This window comes from Chelonia mydas, chromosome 13, assembly GCF_015237465.2.
Source record: "Chelonia mydas isolate rCheMyd1 chromosome 13, rCheMyd1.pri.v2, whole genome shotgun sequence".
Classification (NCBI taxonomy): domain Eukaryota; kingdom Metazoa; phylum Chordata; order Testudines; family Cheloniidae; genus Chelonia; species Chelonia mydas.
Window position 1 is genome coordinate 4,126,924 of NC_051253.2, and position 27,377 is coordinate 4,154,300.

The following is a 27,377-nucleotide window of genomic DNA, read 5'->3' on the forward strand; positions in this document are numbered from 1 at the left end:
ATAATTGAAACTGGTGTGATTATGTAGTGTTGTTTTTGACAAAATTTGCAGAATTTTAAAATATTGTGCGCAGAATTTTTAATTTGTGGCGCAGAATTTTCCCAGGAGTAAATGGTGATAGAAATAAGGCCAAGTTCTGATGAATGGCCAGGCGCGGGTGCCGTTGCACATAGTCCTGCTGATCCCATCCACCTGCATGTTTTCTGCAAAAGCAGAGTAGAGAGAAAGTAAGTCAGTTGGGTGATATGATGACTTTTGCAGGCCAGGAAATGAGCTGTGGTATTAGACTGCCTGGTGTCTCAGCTCAAAGGCATCTCTATCTCTGGCTGAAAATCAGGGTTGAACAAAGGAGCAGCCTGAGAAAGAGGCACAATCAAGATGTTTGAAACACTCCAGAATGTGTAGTTCAGAACAGTTGTATTCTGCAGTGCAAGGGGAGCAGGCATAGAAGGGAAGGAAGGATATGGAAGGAAGAGGATATGGATGGATTTCTGCTCTTCATGCTATCTGGCTTCTTCTGAGTCTCTGTAAAGTAAGTGTTTCTCGTTTCTTACCAAGCAAACTCAGGTGTCCCCTTATCAACTACTGAAAAACATTGCTGCATCTCCTGTATCTGAACCAGTTTTGTTCATAACCCTCTAAGTTTTGTACATAAATGTTAGGCTGGCACTGCTGGAATGGCAAGATTCTTGCTCCCCAATTATCTCTGTATTGGTCAGGTTACTTAACAAATGTCCATGTGTTAGTCACTGGCCAGTGAGGGCTGTCAGCTTTGTGCAAATTAAGATTTATACCCATTGGAGCATCTAGGCTTAAATGCACAGAAAGGTCCCCTGAGCTTGATAATGTGTCTGGCATCTCATGAGTGGAACTTCACAGCCCTGCAACTGACACCCTGTTAAGAACAGTGGGGACTATTTCATTTCCTAGTGCCTGGTTTTCAGAAATGCTGAGTTTGGAATCAGTTGAAACTGGAGGCTCAGCACCTGTGGTGGAGGGGTGGGAGAGAAGAAAAGTCAGGCCCCTGATTGTTTGGGTTGAGCCACCTTCTTGTAGAAATCCCCAGTATCACTGACCACACCACGGGAGTTGAGGTTGTTAGGGGTGGAGAGACTGATCACAGAAATAACAGCATATATCCGGGATTTCAAACTGTGTAAATGGAGGTTTCAGAAGCAGGTGAATGATTCTAGTAACTACCAAACACATCTCTCTAAAAGCACCTTCCTGGCGTACAGCACGACTCGGTATTTTGTAATCTGGCTTTCTATAAACGTAGCAATGAGAATTCTCACCAGAACTGCTACCTTGCTGTTTCCAGCCCAATATTTGCATCAGAAACCTCTCTAGCAGTGCCTGCCTCATGTTTTAAAAATACATACAGTTCAGCAGAAACAGTTTTATTGTCTCAGTCAGCAGAAGGGAGGCACAAAATAATCAAATTTCTGAATCTCAAGTTTTCCATGGTGTTCAAGGTATGGGAGGGCAACCTAACATTTAAAGCCACAGGTGTCTTTACCAAAACTTCTATTTATTTTTTCTACTTATTTTTAGTGTAAACAGCAGCACCTATGCTGTGATCAAAAACAGGGCCTAAGCTGTCGGGCACCTAAAGAGTGCTTGGCATTGGCCCAGCTCTGTATGGCAATCATTCAGAGTTTTGCCATGGACTTCCGGGGAGAAGAGTTAGGCCAACGCTGAATGCTTTTTAAAACCCCACCCTACATGGAGCAGTAAGCACTGCAATCGGAAGTGTTTGTGTTTTTGTGCCCGTAGCCCTGGCCATTCTGAGTCTAACCTTCATAAATTCAGCACGGCTCTTCAAAAACCCAAACCACACCACCCCCAGCCATTAGCCAAAGCTGTCGCTCAGAGCCTGCCCATCTTCCCATGGGTTCTGTTGCTGAATTGCTGGCCATGTGCTTCTATGCTCAGTTCAGGTTTGAAAAGTTCTTCTCGGATTTGTTAGTGCTTTATCATTATTAGCCTCCCATGATACTGCCCTGGGCTGACTGCAGTTCTCGTTGAAGTGAACCTCTCTGGCTGCTTTTGCTGTTGTAGAAATCTTGATAAGGAGAAACCGTCTTTTTTTCAATAACCCCCCCCCTCCTCGCCCTGAGTCCCTGAGAGCCGTGTCAGCCACAGTCCAGCTGATGATCTCTGGTGGTGCCCAGCTTGTGACCTTCCTCTCTCCTTCTCCTCCTCAAATAACAGCAAAAAGTTGAGCCAATGTTTTGGGGGATTTTGAGGGCATCTCTCTTTCAAGCTGCTATTTCTTAAATGTGGATTCATGTTCATTGATTTTTTTTTTTCTCACCACAAGGGACCATTGGATCATCTGGTCTGACCTCCTTTTTTACACAACCTGTCGAATTTCATCTCCCAGTGAATTTCATTTCGGGTACTCTTGCAGCCTAGCTTGGATGTAAGCCCTACTTGTAACAGCCAAAAAAAAAAAAAAAGGGGGGGGGGGAATCAACAGCAATGAACTATTTTCATGCTTGATTAGCACCTACCTTTGCATGCTTTCCCCACTAATTCTCCTAGTGCCCGGGTGTTTCTGTATTCTGAACACATGCTAATAATGGTAATTGCCTGATCAAAGCTGCTATGGCCTGTAAAGCTCGTCCTCTGTGCAGCACTGCTGTACGTCTTTACCTTAGAGAACAGCTGCAGGGGCTTGGGTCAATAGCTTTATTGCCAGGGAGCTTAATTGCACATTTCAAAGTCCATTTAAGGACTTGATCCTGCAAACCCTTAATTGTGTGACATGCCCTTATGCATGCAATGAGGCCCACTGACTTCCATGAGGCTACTCGCAGAAGGAGAGACTCCTCATGTAAGTAAGGGTAAGCAGAGTCAGCCGTTAAATTTTAAAATTTCAGATGACCCCGATTCATAGTCCATAATGCTGACTCCAGCCTCCCAAAAGTGTGTTTTCTCAAAAGTAATCATACTTTTGTCAACAGATGTAGGATTCCCCTCCCACTCCTCATTCCTGCCTTGTTCTTCTGTTTTTTCTTAAATTCATAGAGTTTGAGGCCAGATGAGAGCATTATCTCATTGTGGGTTCTGGGATCATTTTTTGCTGGTTGAGTGTTCTGACTGTTGTGATTTGTATTTTATGGAATTATTGTACAAGGCCATCTGGACACTTGATGGGCCTTGAGGAAATGTTAAAACCTGGCTGAAAACTTTCAGGAAGAAAGCTGCCTATAACGTGAGGCTGGGGCTCGGCTCGCTGGTGCTACATAGACAGTAATGTTTACCTCCTCACGCTGGTACGTTGATACTAAAGGAGGGATCGGCAACCCTTGGCATGCGGCCTGTCAGGGTAAGCCCCTGGCGGGCCTGTTTGTTTACCTGCAGCGTCCGCAGGTTCGCCGCTCGCACTGGCCGCAGGTTCGCCGCTCGCACTGGCCGCAGGTTCGCCGCTCCAGGCTAATGGGGGCTGTGGGAAGCGGTAGCCAGCACGTCCCTTGGCCTGCACCACTTCCTGCAGCCCCCATAGGCCTGGGATGGTGAACCACGGCCAGTGGGAGCTGCAATCAGCCGAACCTATGGACGCTGCAGGTAAACAAACCGGCCTGGCCCACCAGGGGCTTACCCCGACAGGCCGCGTGCCAAAGGTTGCCGATCCCCATACTAAAGGCTGTATCTGTATTATATGGTCCTAAAGCACTGGGTCTTCCGAAAACAGGTGGGAGTAGATATTGTGGTAGCTCTGTGCAGCAAAAGAATAATCTATCAGCGTGCTGTAGTGCACACCCGACACTGTGTTCATGCTTCTGGACTGCAGCTACACTTGGCAGCATTGGAAGGCTGCTAAGGGGTGAAAAATATTGGAGGATGCATAGTATGTGTGCATGACCAGGTATCCGTCGATTTGAGCGTTAGCTTTGCTTTGCGGGACCCACACTCTAAGGCTGCACTAGGACTGTGCTAGCTAAGGGAACTTCCTAAAATTAAAAGGAGGACTTGTGGCACCGTAGAGACTAACCAATTTATTTGAGCATGAGCTTTCGTGAGCTACAGCTCACTTCATCGGATGCATACTGTGGAAATTGCAGAAGACATTATATACACACAGAGACCATGAAACAATACCTCCTCCCACCCCACTCTCCTGCTGGTAATAGCTTATCTAAAGTGATCATCAAGTTGGGCCATTTCCAGCACAAATCCAGGTTTTCTCACCCTCCCCCCCCCCCCCCCCCACAAACTCACTCTCCTGCTGGTAATAGCCTATCCAAAGTGACCACTCTCTTCACAATGTGTATGATAATCAAGGTGGGCCATTTCCTGCAGAAATCCAGGTTCTCTCACCCCCTCACCCCACTCCAAAAACCACGAACCTGGATTTCTGCAGGAAATGGCCCACCTTGATTATCATACACATTGTGAAGAGAGTGGTCACTTTGGATGGGCTATTACCAGCAAGAGAGTGAGTTTGTCGGTGGGGGGGCGGAGGGTGAGAAAACCTGGATTTGTGCTGGAAATGGCCCAACTTGATGATCACTTTAGATAAGCTATTACCAGCAGGAGAGTGGGGTGGGAGGAGGTATTGTTTCATGGTGTCTGTGTATATAATGTCTTCTGCAATTTCCACAGTATGAATCCGATGAAGTGAGCTGTAGCTCACGAAAGCTCATGCTCAAATAAATTGGTTAGTCTCTAAGGTGCCACAAGTCCTCCTTTTCTTTTTGCGAATACAGACTAACACGGCTGTTACTCTGAAACCTGACTAAAATTAGTGTTTGTCCTGCGAGTATCCCATAAAAGACCTGTCCCCTCCGAGAGAGAGGCAGTGTTGTCTAGTAAAAGCATCAAACGGGAAGTCAGAAAATTCAGGTTATCTTCTCAGCTCTGGCACTGACTTGCTGTCTCTTCGGGCAAATCACTTAACCTCTGTCTCAGCTTTGCCATCTGTAAAACTTGGAATAATTCCTCTCTGGGTGTGGAGGCTTTGGTCACTAACATTTTCAAAGGATGGTGAGATTCTCAGGTGGCAAGTGCTGTCCGAGGGCAGTGCTCTGTTTGTTTGGGCAAGGATTTGTTGCGCACGTTGGCTTGTACCTTCGGGCGCACAAGCCTGTGAAGAGATCGGTCAGTCTATGGGACTGTGGCTTCCTTCGGCTCCCATTTCTCAAGTGGCTTCCCCAGGCACATGGCCTTCGACTGCTGAGGAAGGGTTGAGGGCTTCTGTTTCCAATGCGATGTGGCTGGAGATTGTGTTGCTTTGTTAGGAGGCTGATCCTGGAGTTGCTGAGTGCACTCTTGCTGTAATCAAAGGGAGATGAGGGAGATCAGCCCTAATTTCAACGTGTGGGGCTGACACTAGGGCCTGCCATGGGCTGACTGAAGCCGGGTAGTTGCCTGACTTCGTTTTCCTTTTCTAGGTACTTTAGTATTGGGCAGGGTGACGGGGCACTTAGGAGGCACACACAGGGCCCAACAGCACGGCTGAGCTGGTTCTTTCCCCTCCAGGGATGCTGTTGAAGTTGTGTGCTTCTGCTCTGCCCGATCCAGACTGCGAGCTGTTTTTCTAGGTAGTGAATCTGTCTTTGTGCCTTCTTGGCCGTTGACGTGAGCAGCAGCTGTTTCATTGCCTGTCCTTCCTTCACTGACTTCCTTTCAGCATGGCAGCTGCAACGATGGGAGGTTGCCCTAAGTCATTCTCTTGCAACCCCCATCCTTCCATCTGCATGGGGGTGGGAACCCCCGGCTCATTTTGCAGCCTGCCCATCGAGGTTAGGGGGTCGGGAAGAGAATTGTGGATGCAGCTGGGGAACAACTGTGCTTTGCCACATCTTCTGGGGAAAGTGGGATTCCGGAAAGAGCCCTGGAAAATAGGACTCTCGCCTTCTCCTAGTTCCTGGACTCAGCACCACATCCACCTTGGCAGTGTGGTCCTTGGGTTTATGCTGTCTGTTGGGTTGCCTAGGGCCCTGTGCCTGGACACTTGGCCTGCATGCGTGGGTATGGGAGAAGGGCCAGCCACAGATAAGCAGGCTTAGGCCAGGTGTGACTTATTTTCCATAGGACTATGCAAAATAAAATACTTTGTCCTTCTACAGCACTCCAAGATTCTCTAGGCCCTTGGCAGACATTAAGACTCCCAAGCTTCCTAGAGCTTCGATACCATTATCCCCTTTTTAAAGAGAGGGAGATCCAAGGCACATAGTGTAAGTGACCTTCCCATGGGCCCCCCGAGAATCAGTGGCAGAGAGGATGCTGGCGAGCTTGCTGCTGACACTCTGGCCTCTCCATGCCGCCTGGCACTGCCTCCCCTGGCCGAAGGAGGAGAGAATAGGACAAGGAGGATTCACAGTCGTCTCAGAGCCCAACACATTGTCCGCATCTGTGATTCTAAAGCTCATTGGGTTGTTCTTTCCCTTTAACAAGAGAACGGCTAAGGCAGGAGAGTCCCCCTCCCAAGAGGTGACTTTTTTGCAAAGAGGGAAGTGGGTGAAACCTCAAAGGCAGAAAATGCATCATTTTCAACGGTGGTGTGACAACACGCATGTGGCCTTGAAACTCCCACCCTTAGAACTGCCTGTGACTCGTGCCCTACAGCCAAGCGTTCTATAAACAGGCGCAGAGCTCCTTTCTGCACGGGAAGTGCTGCCCAATGGAGAGCCTGGGTGGGTTCAAATATGGCTAATTCTTGCCAGGTGGGTGGCACTGAAGCAAATCTTACCCCATCCCTAGTCTGTGCCATAACTAGGTAAACTCCAGTGCTGGCACCCAGTTCACAAACACAGGGCGACATCCTCCACAGCTATGAATCAGCACAGTGACTTTGTGTTGCTTAAGAACTTAAGAACGGCTGGACTGGGTCAAACCAAAGGTCCATCTAGCCCAGTATCCAGTCTTTTAACAGTGGCCAATGCCAGGTGCCCCAGAGGGAATGAACAGAACAGGGAATCAAGTGATCCATCCCCTGTGACCCATTCCCAGCTTCTGGCAAACAGAGGCTAGGGACACCATCCCTGCCCAGCCTGGCTAAATAGCCATTGATGGACCTATCCTGCAAGAATGTATCTAGTTCTTTTTTGAACCCTGTTATAGTCTTGGCCTTCACAACATCCTCTGGCAAGGAGTTCCACAGGTTGACTGTGTGTTGTGTGGAAAAAATACTTCCTTTTGTTTGTTTTAAACCTGCTGTCTATTAATTTCATTTGGTGACCCCTAGTTCTTGTGTAATGAGAAGGAGTAAATAACACTTCCTTATTTACTTTCTCCACACCAGGCATGATTTTATAGACCTCAATCATATCCCCCCGTAGTCATCTACTTTTCCAAGATGAAAAGTCCCAGTCTTTTACTAATCACTCTTCATGTGGCAGCCGTTCCATACCCCTAATAATTTTTGTTGCCCTTTTCGGAACCTTTTCCAATTCCAATATATCTTTTTTTGAGATGGGGCGACCATATCTGCATGCAGTATTCAAGATGTGGACGTACCATGGATTTATTTAGAGTCAATGTGACATTTTCTGTCTTCTTATCTGTCCCTTACGTCGACTGTCTTTCAGGAGCCATCTCACAATGCCCTGCACTGACAGTACAACTGATGCAAGGGAGGACACGTACCACCGACAACAGGAGTTAAGTGTAGACACACTTAATTTTGTAGTGTAGCCGTGGCCTAAGAGAAACCCCTCTGCACGGTGATGATGGAAACCGTGCAAGCACCCTGCTTAGACACAGTTGCTGGTGCCCTTTCAGGGCCAGGCCCGTAGTTGGTAAGAGGCAACAGCAGGTTCATGTCCCACATCACAGGAAGTTTTGCTAACCCCTTGTGCTGTTGCACAGTTTGCTCTTTTCTGCAAAACCTTGCACCGCCGCACACTCTCTCTCTCTCGTCTTGTTTCTCTTGCAGCCCGTCGGATGCACTGGAGACCACAGTGAGCGCGCTGGGGGGGGTTGGCAGGCCAGGTGGAGGGGAGCTGTGGCTTTTTCGTTTTGTGGTCCCTTTTGCAAGGAGCACGCCTGGTGCAGGGGGAGTACAGGAAACTGATTGCCCTGATAGATGGAACTGGAGCCAGCCCAGAAAGAGAGGATGTGACTACATGCCTGCTTGCATGCAGGAAAGCGTCAGCCCCTTGGGGACGGCATTGGGGGGCCTGCTAAAGGGGTCAGCAGCACTACAGATTGTTACTGAGCTGGTGATGTGGCTGAGTCCTTATGTGCCATGTTTAACACCTGGCTCCTACTCACGTGGGTGGGCCATGTTCCAAGCCTGCTCGTGAACAGGGCGGCAGGCGATGGTCAGGCTGAAGCAGGTTCTAAGATGGCTCTTCTCCCAGCCGGGCCACTCCTCCCTCCTATCCCTCCGGGTGGGAGAACATCCCACACCCCCCGTGCCATGTGATGAACGTCCCCAGTCCTCTGCCACTCGCTCCGGCAGCTTGGGCAGGAGGGGACAGCAGCCGAGACTTGTCCTCAGTGCACTGCCCGAAGCCTGGCTGGCCAGCGTGGCTGCGTGGAAGCACTCAGCCCCTCTGAAGGGGGCAGTTGGGAGCAGGGTACTGCTCAGTGTGGGTCTGTCTGTGGACTGTGGGTGGAGCGAGACACAGCCACTGGTTTGCAGGCCCCAGGAGCTCCTGTGAGACATCTGGCTGCGCCCCAGCCCCGTAAGTCAGCACCGCCCCAGTCGTGTGACTTTTGCTACAAGCCAGACTGGTGAATGGCTGGTGCCTTGCGCTGCCAGCGAGGACGTCCAGGGGCTGAAGCCCCAGTCTGGTCTCACGCCTCATGCCAGCAGGGGCTGGGCAAGCTGCCACAGCCAGGGGAAATTAGCAAAGGCCGGGCCAGGAAAGGAATTTGTTTCCAGTACCAGATATGATGTGTGCAGGAGCGGAGAATCCAGCCAGCAGAGGCTGCGTCTTGTCTCTGCCTTTTCCAGGCAGAGGAATGGCTGGCCAGTCCTCTCCAAAAAACCCATCCTGGTTATTGGGCCCCCCAGTCACAGACAGCATCTGAACCAGTCATTGGGGCCATACCTTGAGCCCAGGATGTGGCTGGGCTCACACAGTGGTGACTTAATGTGCATGGGAAATGGAAAAAGGCCATAGCAGGTTTGCAGAAGGCCAGCACTGGATTCTGAAATAGCACCGGGGCGGGCTGAGATTCAAAACCTGCTGCATATCTAGGGCAAAGGGCGGTGAGCCTGCAGCCCTGCTCTTCTGTCCCACATGCATTTGTTTTCCCTTCCCCATTAAGCCCCCTTCTGACCTTGGCAGAGATCAGCTCTCACAGTACGTATCAGAGACCAGAGAGGGGCTGCTTTCCCCCGCTGGTGTGACCTGGACTCCAAGGCCTGGGGCCACACTCAGAGCTGATGTCAGTGACGCTGCTCCACCGGCTGCGTTAAACCAGCTCTAACTCCACGAAGCCAGCGGCATGGCATCTGCTTGCACCAGCTCGGAGGATGGCTCTCGCGGGGGTTCGTTTGCCTACAGGACTCGTGTCACTGGCAAGCTGCGGCTCTACAGAGCTGAACTTCTTGAGGGCCTAAGCCTGGGAGCGGGGAGTGCCTGCTGAGGCCCCAGGATCAGGGCCCAAGGAGAATACCAGAACCACTCCCACTGTACACAGCTGCTAAAGCAGGTCTGGTGGCTGGCTGGGCTGTGGGAAGCGGGCGGTGCGATTAACTGTGAAGCCCTCATGGTTTCCTGTGTGCTGACACAGAGCCTGTTTGCCTTCCCATTGTTACTCACCCCACAACTCAAGCCTGCTTCTGCAAGAGGCCGTGAAGATGTGCGGCCGCTGAGCTCTCTGACGGTGGGCACAGCATTTCCACTCGCCACCCCGTCCCCGGAGCCACGAGACCAGGGTCTCGATGTGCCGGCCAGAGTGGTGAGTGGGGGGAGGGCGTGGGGAAAGAGCAGTTGGGTGACCTGGACGCACGCAGCACGAAAGTGTCTTGCAGATAAGCCCTGGCCCCAGCTGGACTTGGCCTTGTCAGGCCTGTCCACACAAGCCATATGCGCACATTGGGGCACCTGTTTCCAGTGCCAGAGTGGCCCTTCCACGTCCCAACGGGCTGATCCATCTGCCATGTGGTGTTGCCCCAAGGAGGGGGCGCGTGACGGTGTGATAGCTGGGCTAGTGCAGGCAGGCAGGCTGTTAATGGCAGAGGGCTTCTGGGATGTCCTGGCAGAGTCTGGCAGCAGGCACACTCGGGGGTACGAGCTGTGTCCTTCCGAGGAAGGACAGTGGGATTGCAGGGCGGGGTCGGTGATGCAGCCACCAGACCAAGGCCGGATGCTCCGGGGGCTGGGAATGGGAGCTCCCAGGACTTTTCCCCATGGCAATACTTAATGCCAACCCAACTCTCCCTCGTGAATTTTTTGCTACACTGAGGCTCCCAACTTTGCATGGACCCAATACCCAGCTTGGGGATTTCAGGCTTGGGGGCTGCCTCTCATTTTAGATTTAAAAATGTGTTGAATCTAAACCAAAAGCTGGGCCCCACCCAGAGCCTCATGGCTGAAACTCCCTGAATTTCAGGAGGATCTGACTCTCTGGATCAGAGCTTCTCCTCCACGCCATTATACCTTTAGTTTTGGATCAGAACCAGGAGGGGCCTGTTACCCACTGAGATCTCAGGGCCTGAACAGCCATTCTTGGGAGATTTGAACCTAAGGAGAAATCTCATGAGAACAGACGATCTTGCAAGGTTTCCACCAGTGAAGACCAGAATGGCTTGTGAGACAGCAGCACCATGGGACCTGAATCCCAGCCTGGATTCAGCCCGCAACTCCCATGCCCGCTTGAATGCAGAGCAGATGCCCTGTTCTTAGCCCCGCTCAGTGTAAAATACCTGGCTGGTCTGACTCCATATTCATTTCCAAGCACATCACCCCTGTGCTTGCTCTGTTAAGAACCTGCTGATGGGCCAGATTGAAACTTTCCCTCCACCTCCCTTTCTGATTCTACTGCATTAGGTGGGTCAGAGTTCAAATGCAGTCTCATGCGCTGGGCTCCCATCTTTTTCTCTTCTTTTTCCTCCCTTCCTTTCTTCCAAGCAGGTGCCATTACTCCAGCATCGAGCTGGCTCCAGGACAAAGTGCCACGGCTCCAGAATTCAGTGTTGTCACGCCCACTTGGCCCCGGAATCATTAGACCCCTGGCTTATAGTTGGAATCCTAGTATTGGCAGCCCCAAGTATTCGAAGATCAGGTGTCAGGCCCCCAGAGATCATAAGAGTGGCTTAAAAATGACGAGATTTTTCAAAATCTTGTCATTTGGGGTCCTTTTTCTTGGCCTCGTGCTGTTTGAGTCTTTAGGGAGCACTTGAGTCATGTTCTTGAGCGTTTCTAGGGCTAGGAACTTTTTCTTTTAAATGGAAGCTGCAATTGGCACCTAATAACGTGATGCCCCCAGGAGCTGGGGCTTCAAGAAAAGCACCAACTTGAGCCAGACTCGTGATAGAACGGTGAGAATTAGCGATGCCGGAATCCACCTGGCTGGGCTGTGCCAGGAACAGCCACGTAGGATTCTCCCATGGCTTGGTGCAAAGCAGCAGTAAGGAAGAGGGTGCCCTCTTGCTGAGCGGCAACTCTGCCTTCCAGGGGAGGAACCGCATCCATCCCCCAAAACACCTCTACCTGGGAGATCACAGGCTCACGGCCCACTCTGCCCGAAAGGACACTTGAGAGAGAGTACGTACAGGATACAGCCCTGGAGCCCCGGAAACTCAGCAAAGAGGGAGGTCTGTTTACTCCAGCCATTCAGCATTTGTCTAGGAAAAGGGGAAATTGGGCCAGATCTGGAGACAGTGGCAGCCCCCAGGAATGCTTTGGCTCAAAGCGTCCATTGACGACGGCTGCTTTTTCTTCCTTATTGGCTCCCCCTGGTGGCAAATCCATACGAATTTCAGCAGTTCAGTTCTAGGAGACTTCATTGGCAGGACAAGCTAGTGCGGGTTGCCGAAGTGTAATTCACGAGGCAGATCCTTTAGGTAGCTATTGAGCGGCTAGTACCTGCCTCCAGGGTGGAGCTGCGCTCTGTGCTGGGGTTCGATCCATTTTTGTTGGACTCCCTGTCTATGCTGTTGAATTAAACTTCCTAACTTACAGTAGCTGCAGCGGGAGAGGTGCTGCTTTGGGAAGCGGAGGTAGGAGGAGCAGGAGATCGGCTGCAAGGATTGTGGCTCCCCATCCACGCTGGGAAGATGCTATTGTAGCTGCATTCACCTGAAACTCTTGGCTCAGGTGATGCGACCCACTGGGCCAATCGGTGCCTGAATCCTGGGCTGGGCTACTGCGTGTGGATACATTGCTGTAAACTCAAGACATGCCAACCAACTGCTTGTTATGGTGCTTTGTGCTTGGGATAGACAGACAGGAGGACAGGAGTAGCTGGGGCCCGGCATCGTGCTCAGACCTGGCTCTAAACAGACAACCTACCGAATTCTCAATTACGGAGGGACAGTCTCCACTCATGGATATATTTTTGCTTTCCACAACCAAATCTCTGTCCAACTTCTCATGAGTGATGTACCCGAGTATTCAGATTCTGATACTTTAAACTGTATTGTTAAATCTGTTCACCTAAACTTGGGTTATTGCTGATTATGTACTCTATATATGATATGACTTTTAAAAACTAGCTTTATATTTGTGGATAATCTAAGCAGTACACCCAGATGTACAGACACTCTTTTCCCAACTTATGTAGTCTATAATTTTTTTAACTTTAGCTTTAATAAAATTTTTAAGCATGACACTATTACTTCCCTCGCTTGCGTGATCCCATGCCTGCCCCAGCCCGAGACGGGGACATTAGAGGGCATTGCCCTCTGCATTCTCCTTCGGGTGCACTAGTTACCAGTGTTCTCTTCCTGCAGAGCTCTGCGTGAAGTGGATTTCTGAAGTGGCTCCAGATCGTGGTGAAAGGATGGCTGGGCCCCATCCGCCCTCCTTCACTGCCGCCCTGGGACTGGCATTGCTCGGTGTCCTGGTCTTCCTCTCAGCCCTGTGTGCTGCCTGCAGAAGGTACGTGTCTGAGCCTCCCTCTCACAGTGTAAACCACGCGTCAGGGCAGAGCAAACCTCAGGAGTTTTGCATGGGTCATGGAAGGGTTAATTCATACATGGATCTCCTTTGGCTTAAGTAGTGGCAGTCTGTATGTCAGCCCCTCTCCCCCACCCCGTCCCACTGTCCCTCAAATGCAACCAACCAACCATGGAGCTGTGCATGCTGGGGCAAGGCTGGGGGAGCTTAGCTGATGCTGTGTGGATACCCACCTATCCCTGTTGCCCAGCAGTGCAGGAGTGTGAGGACCCCAGTGCCTGGATTTCAGTTGCCTGAAACCCCCTGCTGCAGACATGCAACTAGATTCCAAAAGCTCCCACCCTCCTGCTTCACTCCTCTCCCCTCCACCAAGGACTATCCCTGCCAGGTTTGTTCCCCAGCATCAAAGCAGGAACAAAGCTCCAAGCCAGCGCTGCACTGGCTGCAAACAGATGAGTCACAGGCTAGGGAGAGGCCGGTATCTCCCAAACTGGCGGCTTCTTCCAGCCAACCCAAACCACAAGCCACAAAGCCCAGCTAGGCTCCCAGGGCGGGGATGGGATCAGAATCAGCCCTATGCTCTCAGCTACGACTGGGCCTCTCCCCATGCTTCTCCACCGCCTGGTCTTCTGGCCCCAGCACTTGCCTGGCACAGCAGCTGCCCATCGCTGTCATAAAAAGGGGGCCGGACATATCTGTCCTGGCTGAGTACAGTGGGACCTGCCTTAAACCCCCCACCCAAGGGACCAGTAAAGATCCCCCTTCTTGCAGAGGCGGGGCTTGAACTAAAGGCCAGACAGGATTGTCCTGGGAAGGGCCTAGGGAGGCTTAGGGCTACCCATTGGAGGTGGGGTTGGGCCATTGCTCCCAGTGTCACCATGCCATGTGGGGTGGGGTATGGCTAATAGGAGGAGTTGGCCCTTACGCCACCATAGCGATTCAGAGCAGGGAGGTTAGGGGAGTCTGAAATGCAGGGGGAAGTGATCCTAGCAACACCCCTCCGCCCCTTGGCAGCAGCATGAGCCCAGGAAGGCTGCCAGGGCCCGGAGGCATGTGTCAGTCCCACCAGATCCTCATTAAACACTTCCCATAGGCTGGTGTGTAAACTAAGGAGGGCACGGCACAGCTGCGGAGATGCCAGGCCCTTTGAAGAGGGAGCCCTGAGGTTTCCATCAGGGTTAGATGCAACTGAGCATGTCGAAGGTCTTGTAAAGATAAAGGGAGTGGGCAGGATTCCCACGTCGAGCGCAGCAGGGCGCTCTGCAGCATCAGGCTGTCGGAGAGCCCAGACAGGCAGGGCAAAGAGCAGGGGAGTGGGGGCCAAGTGACAGCTGCCCTCAGGAGAGCAGTGCTGCAGGAAGCACAGAGAGTCGGCTTGCCACCTCACACAGTGTCCAGGCCTGGCTAGAGGGGGCTCTGGAAAGATACAAGGCAGGACACTCACAGTGGTGTATGGGCACAGTGAATCCCGAGTGGCGGGCATGCTCACAAGAGCGCGTGGGCGTGGATTCAGAGTGGCGGGTGTGCTCACAGGAGCACATGGGCATAGATCCAGAGTGGCGGGCAGGCTCCCAGGCACAGGTGCAGTGAGGCGGGAACAAATGCGATGCACCGTGTTGTACAAGCTTAGGAGCTGTGCAGTGCCGACAAGGCACAAGGTCACGGGCATGCTGCAGCTGGTGCCCGTGCAGGCAGGATGTGGTGTGTTCGTCTGACTGATCCGCGCAGCTGCACGATGCACTGAGAAGTCTCAGGAAGCAGAGAGCGCTCGCCGATGGTGCTCTCGTTAGGCTCATTCCCAGCATTCGGTGTATGCTCCTAATGTCCGCGTGACCACTGTACTGCAGTAGGAAACGTGGCCTTAGATATAACGGTGATGGGCATGTGTAAGACCCTGGATACAATACCCCTGGATCCACTGGGCTAGCCGTGAGAAGCAGATTCCTTGGGTGATTAGCATTCACCAGTGCGCCACGGAGACCATACGTTAAAGCCGAGGCTTTAGAAAGTGACCTGTGATTTTGGGTGCCCAACTAGAGACGTCTCACTGGGGCCTGATTCCCAGGGGCAGGCTGAAAATCAGGCCTGTTGGAGGTCTCTCCACAAGGGCCCCCAGAAACACTGGTCATGTCTGAAAATGTTGCCCTCCAGGCCACAGGAGAGCTCTTCTCACGGGGTGCTTGCTGGCGGATCCTTCACCACCATCCAACCTTTAGCTTAATCCCTCTCCTTGCAGGAAAGCTAGGAAGAAGGTGGTCCCACCGGACGGGGTGAAGCTGGTAGATGTGGTAAGTGCGCACATTGGCTAGATAAGCTTATGGCCCCAAAGTCACGCAACAACCAGGGGGGGCTGCTACTCCTGCCCCAGGGGAGCATGGGTGGCCTAGGGGGAGCCCAGCGGCACTGCCTTAGGAAAGGGCCAGGATGGCCGTCTCCTGGACAGCAGCTGTTGCAGGAAAAGCTCTAGAAATGAGCTGTCTTAGAGCCCCATCCTGCACGGTGCTGAGCACCTTCTCCTGGCTCAGTGGGAATTGGGGGTGCTCAGCACCTCGCTAGGATTGTCTGGAAGCCTCTGGGGAAGAGCTGTCGAAGTGGAAGGTGGAGCGAGTCTTCTCTGCCTGGAGTCAGCAGCCCGCGGGAAGGGGAATTGGGACGGCCTGTCGAATGGTGTCTGTGGTACTGCTCTGGGAGGGACCAGCTGAGCTGGGAGCCAGGTTCTAGCCGAAGCAGCATATTTTGGTGTCCAGAGATGCACTGGAAAGCTGAGTTATTTTATTCCGAGGCATTAATTCAAAAACACGAGCAGCAGGGGGCTGGAGTGCTCGTTAAACAGCAGAGACCAGCCTCCACCAAGCATAGTATGTGACAGGGAGAAGGCACTGAGCCCTAGCTGTTGCTGGATGGTGCTTAAATCAGAAGGTAAAGTTCACCAGCATGGCACTAGGCGGATGGAGCAGTCTTGCTGGGTGGAGCCATTTGGGGAGGGCCTGGGGCAGTGCAGCCTGGCTGTAGGGATCCCCCAAAATGGGTAGTAGCCAAGCAAATGGCAGGCAGGGTTGGTAAATGCAAATTGTACTGCACATTGGAAAACATCATCCCAAGTACACCTACAAAATGATGGGGTCTAAATTAGCGGTTACCACTCAGAGATCTTGGAGTCATTGTGGATAGTTCTCTGCAAACATCTGCTCGATGGGCAGCGACAGTCAAAAAAGCAAACAGAATGTTAGGAAAGGGACAGATAAGACCAAAAATATCATAATGACAAGATATAAATCCACGGTACCCCCACTCCTCGAATGCTACGTGCGGTTCTGGGCTCCCCATCTGAAAAAGAGATATTAGAGATGGAAAAAATACAGAGAAGGGCAACAAAACTGATTAGGGGTGTGGATCAGCTTCCATATGAGGAGAGATTAATAAGACTGGGACTGTTCAACTTGGAAAAGAGACGACTGAGGGGAGAGAGAATTGAGGTCTACACAATCATGACTGGTGTGGAGACAATGGGTAAAGAAGTGTTGTTTACCCCTTCACGTAGGACAAGAGCCAGGGGTCACCTAATGAAATGAATAGGCGGCAGGTTTAAAACAAGCGAAAGGAAGTACTTCACCACACAGCACACAATGAACCTGTGGCACTCGTTGCCAGGGGCTGTTGTGAAGGCTAAAAGTATAATTGGGTTAAAAAAAGAATTAGATAAGTTGATGGAGAATAGGCCTGTCAATGGCTATCAGCTAAGACGGTCGGGGATCCAATCCCATGGTCTGGGTGTCCCTAAGCCTCTGACTGCCAGAAGCTGGGACCGGATGATGGGATGGATCACTCTGTCAATTGCCCTGTTCTGTTCATTCCCTCTGAAGCATCTGGCACCAGCCACTGTCGGAAGTCCAGACACTGGCCTAGGTGGACCCTTGGTCTGACCCAGTGTGGCCGCTCTTATGAGTCTCACCGGTGCGTCTCCTCCTTTCTTTGCAGTCGTTGCTGAGGCAGATGCAGCTCCGATCACTCAGTAAATCGGACACCAAACTGCATGAGCTCAACAGGGTGAAGCACGTGGATGAGCGTGAGTGGCTGTAAAATTCTACCATAGCTGGAGCTGACGTGCAGAGAGATCTGGCGGCTCTGGGGCTGGGAGTGCGCCGATGCAAAGGGAGATGGTGTCTATGCCTGAGGAGCAGCGCAGCCTTCCAGTTGCAGGGATAGGGTAGTAGTTCTCCCAACATCCTCTCTGGTAGGGCCGCGTTGCCTGCTACTGGATGGCTGGTGTATTCCTGCAATCACACGTGTCCACACGGGGTAGTTGCACGTGCAAGTCATCCTCGTTAGCATGAGCAATGACACTCACTCACGCTGTGAATGAGCTTCCCGGTGAAGGGGGATTGACAAGGGCAGGGTATTATTATCACTTATCTTTCTAACTCTGCTTGGTGAGTCCATTGAAAGAGCCAGCCAGTGTCCCCTACAAGAGCCAGCGCAGACTCCTCACGCACCTTCTCTTCTCTTCTCTTCCCAGACCAAAGACCAGCCAGCGTGGATTTCCTTTACCCATCAGGGTCTTTGGGGGATGGAGAAGGAGCTGCGTATAGCTCGAGCTTCAGCATCCTGCTGCACCGAGAACTGCCCCAGATCCCCCATTCCAACCCGTCGGCTGATGCCCTGAGTCCTGACCAGACTTACTCAAACCTGTTCTTCTCAGCCCCGCTGAAACCAGCCCCGGAGGTGCTGTACGAGTGTGCGGCCGTGACTCAGGAAGGTCCTCAACCAATGCCCGTCTTGGGAAGCCCAGTGGAGGCGTCCCCTCTCAGTGAGGCGGACAAGGCAGTGACGGCTGAGTACGCCTGCATCCGCAAGGCGAAGAAGAATTTCCAGCCAGAGCTCCAGGACGAGACACAGAGTGAATCCTCCGTGGGGCCTGCAGACACAGAAGGCTGGGAAGGAGCTGCCTGTAACCCCCCAGCGGTGAAGGTACAGTAACATCCATCACCTCCTCCCGCGCTGAGCCTCACAATGCTGTGGGATGGGAGACGGGCAGTGTCGGTGCTAGGTGGGTAGGAACACACTGCCTGGCCCTGAATGGAAGCCCCGAGCTTGGCTTGCCATTATCCAGGGGGTCACATTGTTCTTTATTTGTGGGGATTCAGGTGGCTGGGGAGATCTGTGGAAATGGTTACAAATCCTGCCAGCCTCCTGAGTGTCAGCAGGAAGGGTATATTTATTATCGATAGCACCAAGAGGGGGCCATTGCTGGGAGCTGCAGAAACACAGAGCACAAGGACTGACAAGCCCCAAAGAGCAGAGTGCTTTATTCTCTGGCCCCTGTTATACAGGAGGTTCAGGGTAAATGATCTCACCTTAAACTTTATGAATCTACCTATTTTATTCATTATTTGTCAGCTCCTTCCATTTGAAATGTTTCAGTTATTCAATCAAGGAGCAGAAATGTGACTTTGGCAGCCAACCACTCGCCATGAATAATGACTAGTCAAAGCAAACAGTGTGGGAACAGCGAGTTTGAGGATATTCATCCAAACTCATCACCTCTAGTAACGAAAGGTGAAGGAGGTGAGAATTGACTTGCAAACCCACTGTCATGGAGATTGGGTCCCCCCTGTGGAATGGGGGAAGAGAACTTGAACGCAAGAAGGAAGCCAGAAGCTCTGGATAATTTTTAAGCTTTCAGAAAGTTCTAAGTGGAACTAGAGCCTGGAGCCCCAGAATTGTAAATATTGTGCCTGTGAAAGGCCCAAGTGTTGGGAATTGTGTGCGCAATCTTAGTAAATACACATGCAAATGTGCATGCCGTTCTGAAAACGTGGGCCTTGATTTCTTTCCCCCTTAAACTAGATTCTCACCTCCTTCCCTTCCCCACTAAAGAACACACTTAACCAGTGTTATTGTTGCTTTCATTCTCAGGGGGGTGTGGGTGCAGACTAGCTGCAAGATGACCCTTAGAAGGTTTCCTTACAGGAAGATTCCAGGTCCGCCTCAAACAAAGCTTGATGGGGCTGGTGCTGGTGCTGATGCCTATTGGACTAAGGTTCTAGGTCTATTAAATCCTCTGCTCCTAGGAGTGCCAACCTCCCCCTGCCTGTACTGATGAGCTGACCTTCCTTAATCACACGTCAGAAGGGAAGGAGGGGGTTTGGATTAACTCTGGATTTGGATTAGGCTGGATTTTGCCTGTGCTTCTGGAAGGGAGTAAAACAGTTTATCCTGTCTTCGCTGTTGTAACCGGGCATCTGCCGGGCTGATGAGTAGCTTATCAACTGAGTTCAGGAGCCCATGAGCTTGCAGGGGATCAACTGTGCAGCAGGGTACAAGGGTTCACCACAATCCCTAAGGCAGATCTCACCTTGGGGGATCACTGGGGCATCGGGCAGTTCAGTCAGGGCCTTATCCAAAGCTGATGGGAGGAAACAGGAGGCTTCGCTTTGCTTTAGGTAAGCCGTGGCTCAGGCTCTCGGGATTCAACTCCACAGGTGGCTGAGGGGATACAAAATTGGTTTGGGAGGGCGAGACCCCTTGGAATGACCGAGGGAAAACACTTCCCTTAAACATGTGCACACGTCTGCATGTGTACGTAGCCCTTAGAGCTGGTGAAAATCTTTCCGATAAAAAGTTGGGGTGGGGGTGGAGGAGGGTGAGATGGGGGGAGGGGTTGATGAAAGTGTTTTTCAGAAAAATAAAACTTTTTGCAAAAGAAAAATTTTAAATTTTGATCAAAATTTTTCAGCCAACCATTCTGAGCTGTGGGTGAAATCCCAGCCTCTTCCCCCTTGTTTTTATTCCTCCCCCAAACTTTTTCCACTGGAAACCAGTGGGGATGTTTGTATCCACAGAAAATTGGCAGTCTTTTCACCAATAAACACACATTGTGGGAAATTTCAATTAAATAAAAAACATTTTGTTTCTGTCGACATTTTTGTGAAATATACTTGACCTTTTTAACAAATACCGGCTCTGGGTGCGTGGGTGTAAGCTTCATTGAGTCAAAGTGCTGGATTCAGACCTGGCTGTAACGGCAGGCACTCATCCCACAAGTGCCCCCTGGCAGCCCAGTGTTGAACCACACTTATGCCTGCCTCAGTTTCCCCTAGTAAGCTTTCAGTACGTTCAATGAGACTTGCATACAGTGAAAAGCGCCACTTCTGGAGTCTGGTTTATTAAGCATGGTATGTAAATAAGCTGTCTCTTCCTGCTCTAAGTCTCCAGGCCTCTCCACTGCTTGGAGCTCTGTAACTTCTCCCCTGTACAACTGGGGTCTTTGTCTTTCTCCTTGGGAGTTTTCCCTCTTTGCATTTTGGGGGGGATCTGAGCAGATGCCTCTACTCTCCAGGGTGGCATCACTGGGAGTAGCTTCTCTCTCCCCAGGAGCTTCCTCTGTCCTGGGGCCTCCTGACTGAGCGCTTTATAACTCTTTATACAGCCCAGTGTCAGGACTGGGACAGTTTGATCTAGTGGTCAGAGCCAGGGTGGTCAGAGCCAGATTCTAAGCCAGGGGTCAGAGCTGGAATTGGGGAGCATTAGTCACTTGGGAAATCGCTCAGTTTCTTGGACAACTCCTTGCGCCTCCTTCTGGCTTAAATGGTTTGGTCAGGCCAATCGGTGGGGCCAGTCATCGTCCCCGGGCTGGATTCTTGTGGAGAGTGCCTGTGGGCTGGGTTCGAGTTCTGCTAGCCCCTCACTTCCAGCTGTTCTGGGTGGCCTGCCTAGTGGTGGCCGGGGGGGAAGGTGCCTGGCACCTGTGAGCCCTTGCAACCCAGTGTTCCTTAACTAACTAACTGCAGCTCAGCAACTTGTCCACTTAATGATGCGCAGGTGAAACTTGCTCTCCCTAGTAAGAGCCGGTCACAGGGAGGCTGGCTGGCTGGCTGGCTGGCTCCTCAGAAGCCAGTCCCTGGGACAAAGGCAAATCCATTCACTTCAGTAGGTTTGTCCCCCGTTTACCCCAGGTCTGAATTTTTGCAGAGGGCGATCCCTGCAAAGAACGGGCCAAGGCCAGGGCAGGTGTAAGCCAGGATAACGCTGGTGACTTTGGGCAGGGCTGAACTTGCCCAGTGACTGTTGTTATGGCAAGGGATCCCCTAATAGGGCTGCACATATCAGAAATCCAGGAGGCCTTTTTCCAGCCTTGCCCAATTCCCTCCTCCTTCCTTATGTTGTCAGAGCGCAGGCACCATCTGGATAATGCTCCTTCCCCTTGGCGAGCTGGGACGATGGCCGCTGACCTGGCCGTGGCTCAGCTGAGAGCTGCTAACAGACGGTAGACCCAGCAGCCTGGCAGGGAGAAGACAGGTAGATTGTTTCCACTGCAGACAATGGTGGAACTGTGGGAAGCTAGTGAGCTCCGGGCAACGACACAATGAACTTTTACCCCCACGGAACTAAGAACTCAGGAATTCTGGAGTCACAGGATTTGATGTCTCATACATAACTGGGCAGCCTGCAAGAGGGGCCAGTGGGTAAACGTGGCTTCTCCACAGAAGGGGGTGGACCTCTGGTTGCAGAGCGGAGGACTCCAGACTCGGTCCCAGAGGAGCAGCTAGCTGCACCTGTGACTTGGGCTGGGATAAAGTGGCTCAGGAGGAGGAGAGAGGGAGGGAGGCCAGCTCGGTTCAGTTTGCAAGAAGCCAAACCATGGTCCAAACCGGAGGAACCGAGCCACTAAGCGTGTAGAGACAGAGGGAATTCAGCAGCAGATTGCCAGTCCTTCTGTCTCCGCACTGTGTTATTTTTAAAATCCCTCCTGTCTCGCCAGCTTTCTGGCTCCAGCGTCCGGCGGGGTTTCCTGGACTGTTGCTGGCTGGTCCGTGGCAGCATCTCCAGCCAGCCCTGGCGAGGGTTGTGCATTTACAGGGACCAGAAGGCAAAAGAGCATTAACAGCTTCAGAGAAAGCAAAAGGCTGATTGTTACCATCCCAAGCCTCAGCGGCGGGGCCGGTGGGGCTGGGGGGGGGCAGGGGAATGTGAGTGCCAGCAACTCCTCCTCCTCTGTCTCCCAAGGGAGCGTCCAGAGCCAGTGATGTTCGCTTGCCGAGCCCCACAGCTAAATAGCAATATAAACAGCAGCTCCCACTCCCTGGCTTTTGGGGCCAAAGGTGCCGGGGCTGACGCTCTGGGTATGTGAGCTGGGTAGACAGAAGGCCGGTGGCGGGGCTCATGCTGAGCACTAATAGAGAGCAGTGCGGGCGCTTTGGCAGCGGCGCGGGCTAGCCACGCGAGCTTGCACCGAGGGGGTAGTTTCGGGTGGCTAGTCGGAGCCTCTGCCACCCGGCTCTTTTTAGCGTGCTAGCACACGGCTGTCTCCCCAGGCTGGGAGGCTCGTTCCCCGCTGTAGCATCGACATCCCATTAGCAAGGCGCGGGCCTTCCCTTGGCCACGCCACACCGGGGGAACGGTGCCAAGAGGGGCCTGTTCTGCCCGTGCAGTAGCTCGCTTGGGCCTGGGCGTGCGGGTGGAGTTTGAAGGTGTAACGCGCCGTCGTGTGCATTGCTACACAGACCAGCCGTGCAGTGCTGGGCCGGGCCATACACAAGTGATTATACGGGCAAGGCTCCCCCCCACGGCAGCAGAGCTCCTCCCTGCTCAGACCCCGTGTCCCAAAGACCCAGCCCCGTCGGAAAAAACGCCTCCCCAAAGCGAGACTGAATTGGCCAGACGCGGGCTGAGTTGCTGCATAGTGGGGGGGCCGGGGGGTTGCACAGCCACCAGCCCTCCACCGAGGATGCTGCACCTGCCTGGAGAGCCATGTGCCAAAGTCTCCTCGCTAGAAGCTGTCAGGCTGGACTGCAGACAGCCCCCAGCCCTCTGTGCTGCTACCGTGATGCCTGCAAGGGACTTGCCACTGACCGCAGCTCGGCAGAGGATGTTCCAGGACCTTGGCTTTTTGTGCTATAATTTACTCACTTTGCTGTTACGTCACCCCCCGCCCCATTCGTCTCATCTCCCTGCGGCACGTTGCTCTCTTGCTGTAACCTAGATCATGGGCTTTTACGGGCAGGGACTGTCTTTTTAGTGTGCGTCTGTGCAGCAGCTAGCACTGTGGGGCCCTGATCCCCGAGGGGAGCTGCCGGGCCCTCCTGCAGTAGAGGAATACGAATAATCACAAGAGGCAGGTGAGGACAAGACTCTGAAATGGATCCCTCTAGGATCGGAGCTTCGCGGGCTTGCCCGAAGAGGAAGTTAGTGAAAGGAGAAGGGGGTTGTTAGCCAAGTTTAGACCCTGAAACCTCACCAGTAGATGGTGTCCTAATTGCAAAACCATGAGCCTTCCTAGGAGGGCTGTGGTGGGCACTGAGAAGTACTGGGCACTTTGTCCAGGGGTTTATATCGGGAGCTGAGTCAGTCCATCACCAAGGCTAAAGGCTTCTGGGAGGAGGCTCCTTGTGTTTCTCTTGGATCAGATGTTTCCCCGGAGGGAAGGATGGGAGGCAAATCAAAGGAACTGAATTCTCAGGATCATCCCGGGTAGGAACAGGGCGGCTGAAACGGCTGCCCAGTATTCCCTGTAACAAATCTGGGCTGGGGCTGATGGAGGCAACTTCCCCCATTTCCGCACCCTCGCTTCAGGTGTCCTGGGCAGCTGGGCGTGCCTCCTGCTGAATTAGTACTAAGCTATTGCCCTCAAGTTAACGTGCCTTGATATAATACCCCTGTTACAGGGGTCAGGGGCTGATGGTTTAGGAAGTGCTTTGGGCCTCTGTTAATCCTGCTGGCAGGTCGGGTAGATGTAGAGCCTCTTTGAAATCCAGGTCTTGGGGCGAAACCAGGCCTGGCATAAATGGGCGCAGTTCAGCTGTTCCAGGGTTGAATTTGGCCTGTTACGTCTAGATCAGTTGTTCTCAACCTTTTCTGTCTCATGGCTCCGTTACCCCCTGGTCTAGATTGACCTTTGCTGCGTAAATGCCTGGATGCCCTTAATTCTGTGCGTGGGACTGGTGACTTTATGAAGCAAGTGGGCAGAGCGTGAGTCACAGGCAGGAATACACGGGCAGGTTCTGTTGTCCCACTGCTGTACAGGAATCCCCACTAACCGCAGGTGTTCTTTTATAGGTAGAAGAAATGTACTCGACGGTGTGCAAAGCTGGCAAGAAGAAGAAACACCAAGGCTCTGCTCCGTCCCTCTCTGAAGGAATGGACCCTGGGGAGACGGGCCAAGGAGAACAGGGGTGGCCAGCTGCCCATCTTGGAGATGTCAGGGCGGGGTATCAGTCCACACCAGGCCGAGTCTCACGCACTGAGCCCTGCTATGAGTCTATCAGTGTTGGATCCTGGACTGAGCACAGCAGGAACCCATCCCCAGAACCAGCCTACGAGGCAGTAGATGTCAACTGGAAAAAGCCCAAGAAAAGGGACAAGTCTACCAAGAACTGCCCTGCTGAGAACTTGTATGAAAGCATCAGCGAAATGTGGGAAGGGGACGCTAGGACCACAACTGCCCTGATGGCTCCCAATGGTTTGGAGATATACATGACAGACTTATAACCCCTTATGCATAGCTGGCCCCTTCCAGGGACGATCTGTGCTCCTCCACCGAGACCTCCAGCTGTCTCAGATCTCAGCCACGTGGCGAGGCACAGCAAGAACATCCAACACCACAACGGTAAATACTAAAAACATCAACCCGCTCTAAATCCTCCTGCCTCAGGTCTCAGGCCAACCTGTCACTCATGGGAGTTTCCCTGTGGGCCAGGTATCCCATTGCTCCTTCTGCAGAAATCCTTGCACCTTCCTCTGAAGCAGCTGGCGCTGGGCACTGTCTGAGGCAGTTCGCTGGGCTACATGGACCTATGGTGACCTGAAAACTACAGGCAAAAGAACTGAGTAATTCTAATAGGTGCCCACTGGGGTTTGGCATTGCTTGGGGGCTGTGCCCATTCTAGGAGCACAGACACCCAGGTCAGGTACCTCTCTTGCCTGAGTCTTTCTGCAGGGTCCAGTGAAGCTGGGCACAGAAACCTAGTTAAGGAAAGGGGCAGCTGAGTTAATAAAGAGAACTCTCCCATATGTATTTTAATCCTGTTGTTCTGAATTTCTGCATCTGTCCCAGCCAGCAGGCTAACAATGCAGCAACTGAGATACCCAGAAACAGGATGGTTTTTATTGCCTGAGAATGCACATTTAATGGGATAACATTGCCAGTTTGTTCCAGTTGAGACGGTGAGGGTTTCCTGTCCAGGTCCTTGGAGCTCTCATTATCAGCCTGAGCTGCCCAGGGCTATAACAGTTCGGGGGTAGCTAAACGAGGCAAACGTTGGCCAGACTTCTGAGTCAGGCTGGAGGGTGCAGGCCACAGGCTCTGGAGGGGCAAAAGGAGAGGACAGGAAATTGAGGCAGTGCAGTGAATGGGTGGAGCTCGACATTTGGGGCTGAATGCATAGCAGGTAGAGCAGATTTGGAGCCAGAGAGCTTTGTGTACGTGCATGGCCTGGGGGCAGGGGGAAAAGGGTGGCTCTAAGCCACCTGTACACCTCCTCCATCCTTGGGCTGAGCAGGGCCCTTTCGGCCCCTAGCCAAAACAGTACCAGCAGGAACGGTCCTCCAGGTCCTGTTACGCTGCCCAGGGACTGCCACTTTGGCCACAGCCCTTCCTGCTGCCAGCCTTCCCTGGTGGTGGCTGAGAACGGGCTATGCCCTTCTTACGCCACCCTGGGATTCTCCAGCGTCAGGGGAGTCCCCAGGTGCACTGCTTGTTCTGCGAGAGCCATGCATGCCAGACAGACAGAGGGCTGCACATCTGGCCCAGAACGCCCATGTGCTAAGCTTGGGAGTTATCGTTGGGGCCCCGCTAACTGGTTACGCGGAGTAACTGGCTCCTCTAGTGCTTGGAATATTGAAGAGTCCAGAGACAAATTAGCAAAATAAGGACTGTTTATTAAGAGAGAGAATTTCTGCAGAACTGCACGGCTGAGCTGGAGTGAGGGCTAACGCCTGCCCTATGTGGATCTAGGAATCTCCTCTCCTCACTAACCAACGTATTAACACAAGGAACCCACGCTGGCTGACAATACCCTGAGAACCCCAGACACTGGTGCTTGCTGCTTGGGGAAACTAGGGCTGTGTACAAATTAACCCTTTCGTGGTGGGGACGGACGGACACACACACACACACACACACTACAGCTGCCTTGCCTTAGGCTGGGTCTACACTCAAAAGTTAAATCGACCCAGCTGTGTCGCTCAGGGCGTGAAAGATCCCACATCCCCTCGCAACGGAGTAAAACTGTCCTAGCCCCTGGCGTAGACAGCGCTCGATCAATGGGAGGGTTCTTCCGTCAGCTCGCTACCGCCGCTTGGGGGAACTTCGCTGATGGGAGGACCCCTCCCCCCGCTGTCATGAGCGTCTACACAGAAGCATTTCCAGTGTAAGGAAACCCGCAGTCCAGCAAAGGAGGAGAGAATTGAGGACTCTGCCCCAGGGCGCCTCAGAAATGGTGCTTCTGCACAGAAAGCAAGTCAGGCCTCGTCTCCGCTGGGATTCCAGCCACTGGTGCTGCCGCACTAATGCGGCTCTGATTTGCCCGCTGGCACGGCTTACCTACAAGGAAACTGTTCAAATCATGCAGCGCCGGGGACAAGCGTGCTTGGGGGCTTCCACCACTGACTGAAATCCCAGCGGAGACGAGGACTGCGTTCCAGAGAGCTTGACGAGCTCTGCTGTTCAAAATGCGTGCTGTGTATGTAGCGTTTCTGTGTAACGTAGCACCCTTGTAAAGCCCTTACCCTGTAACAGAAATCACAAACCTCCATGCACTGCTTTGATAGTTTGGAAGGTAACTTTGGGAGGCAGTGTTGCCTAGTGAGGAGAGCACTGAAGTGGGACTCAGAAGAGATGTGGGTTCTGTTCCTGGCTCTTCCACTGACCTGCTGGGTGACTATGGGCAAGTCCCGTCGCTGATCTGTGCCTCAGTTTCCCCATCTGTAAAATGGGGATAATGATATTGATTTCCTTTGTAAAGTGCTTTGAGATCTACTGATGATCAGATTCAGGGATTACTGTTTTTCTTCTAGATGTCTCCTGCTGGCTGTTGAAGGTCTGGAAGCCTGCAGCCCCCTGCAGTTTCCTATCACTATAATAACACAATAATATCATTAAAGGGCTGAGAGTGTTTTTATACTGGAGCAAACATCTTTTTAAACTTTCACCTAAAAAACGGGCTTGTGGTTGGGTTTTGGTTTGGGGTATTTTTTCCTGACACATTGTAACACACAAACCAAACCCACCCAACCCAGACTTTATTGTCCTGTCCACTAGGACAGCTTCAGGGTTCAAATAAACACAGTGGTGGCATTTCAAGTGTGCCAGCATGTTTGCATTACCAAAGTGCTCGGATGCAAAGGTAACGACAA

General features: G+C 52.3%; 1 protein-coding gene across 2 annotated transcripts; it reads left to right on the plus strand.

The window, feature by feature from the left end:
- Window positions 1–27,144, plus strand: LIME1 (Lck interacting transmembrane adaptor 1). 2 transcript variants are annotated; one of them, XM_027824943.3, is made up of 6 exons: window positions 1–532; window positions 12,860–13,007; window positions 15,262–15,313; window positions 17,004–17,091; window positions 17,542–17,993; window positions 24,081–27,144. In XM_027824943.3, the coding sequence occupies exons 2-6, from the start codon at window positions 12,910–12,912 to the stop codon at window positions 24,510–24,512; spliced, it is 1,122 nt and encodes a 373-aa protein (XP_027680744.2). In that variant the 5' UTR covers window positions 1–532; window positions 12,860–12,909; the 3' UTR covers window positions 24,513–27,144. The 2 variants fall into 2 exon arrangements, with proteins under 2 accessions (XP_027680744.2, XP_027680745.2); XM_027824944.3 differs by lacking the exon at window positions 1–532 and adding an exon at window positions 8,076–9,864.
- The last annotated feature ends 233 nt before the right edge of the window (window positions 27,145–27,377 follow it).

Coding starts and splice junctions, on each gene's coding strand:
- LIME1 (XM_027824943.3), top strand. CDS start 12,910: ATGGCTGGGCCCCATCCGCCCTCCTTCACTGCCGCCCTGGGACTGGCA. Junction 13,008..15,261: donor CTGTGTGCTGCCTGCAGAAG/GTACGTGTCTGA, acceptor CTCTCCTTGCAG/GAAAGCTAGGAAGAAGGTGG. Junction 17,994..24,080: donor GTAACCCCCCAGCGGTGAAG/GTACAGTAACAT, acceptor GTTCTTTTATAG/GTAGAAGAAATGTACTCGAC.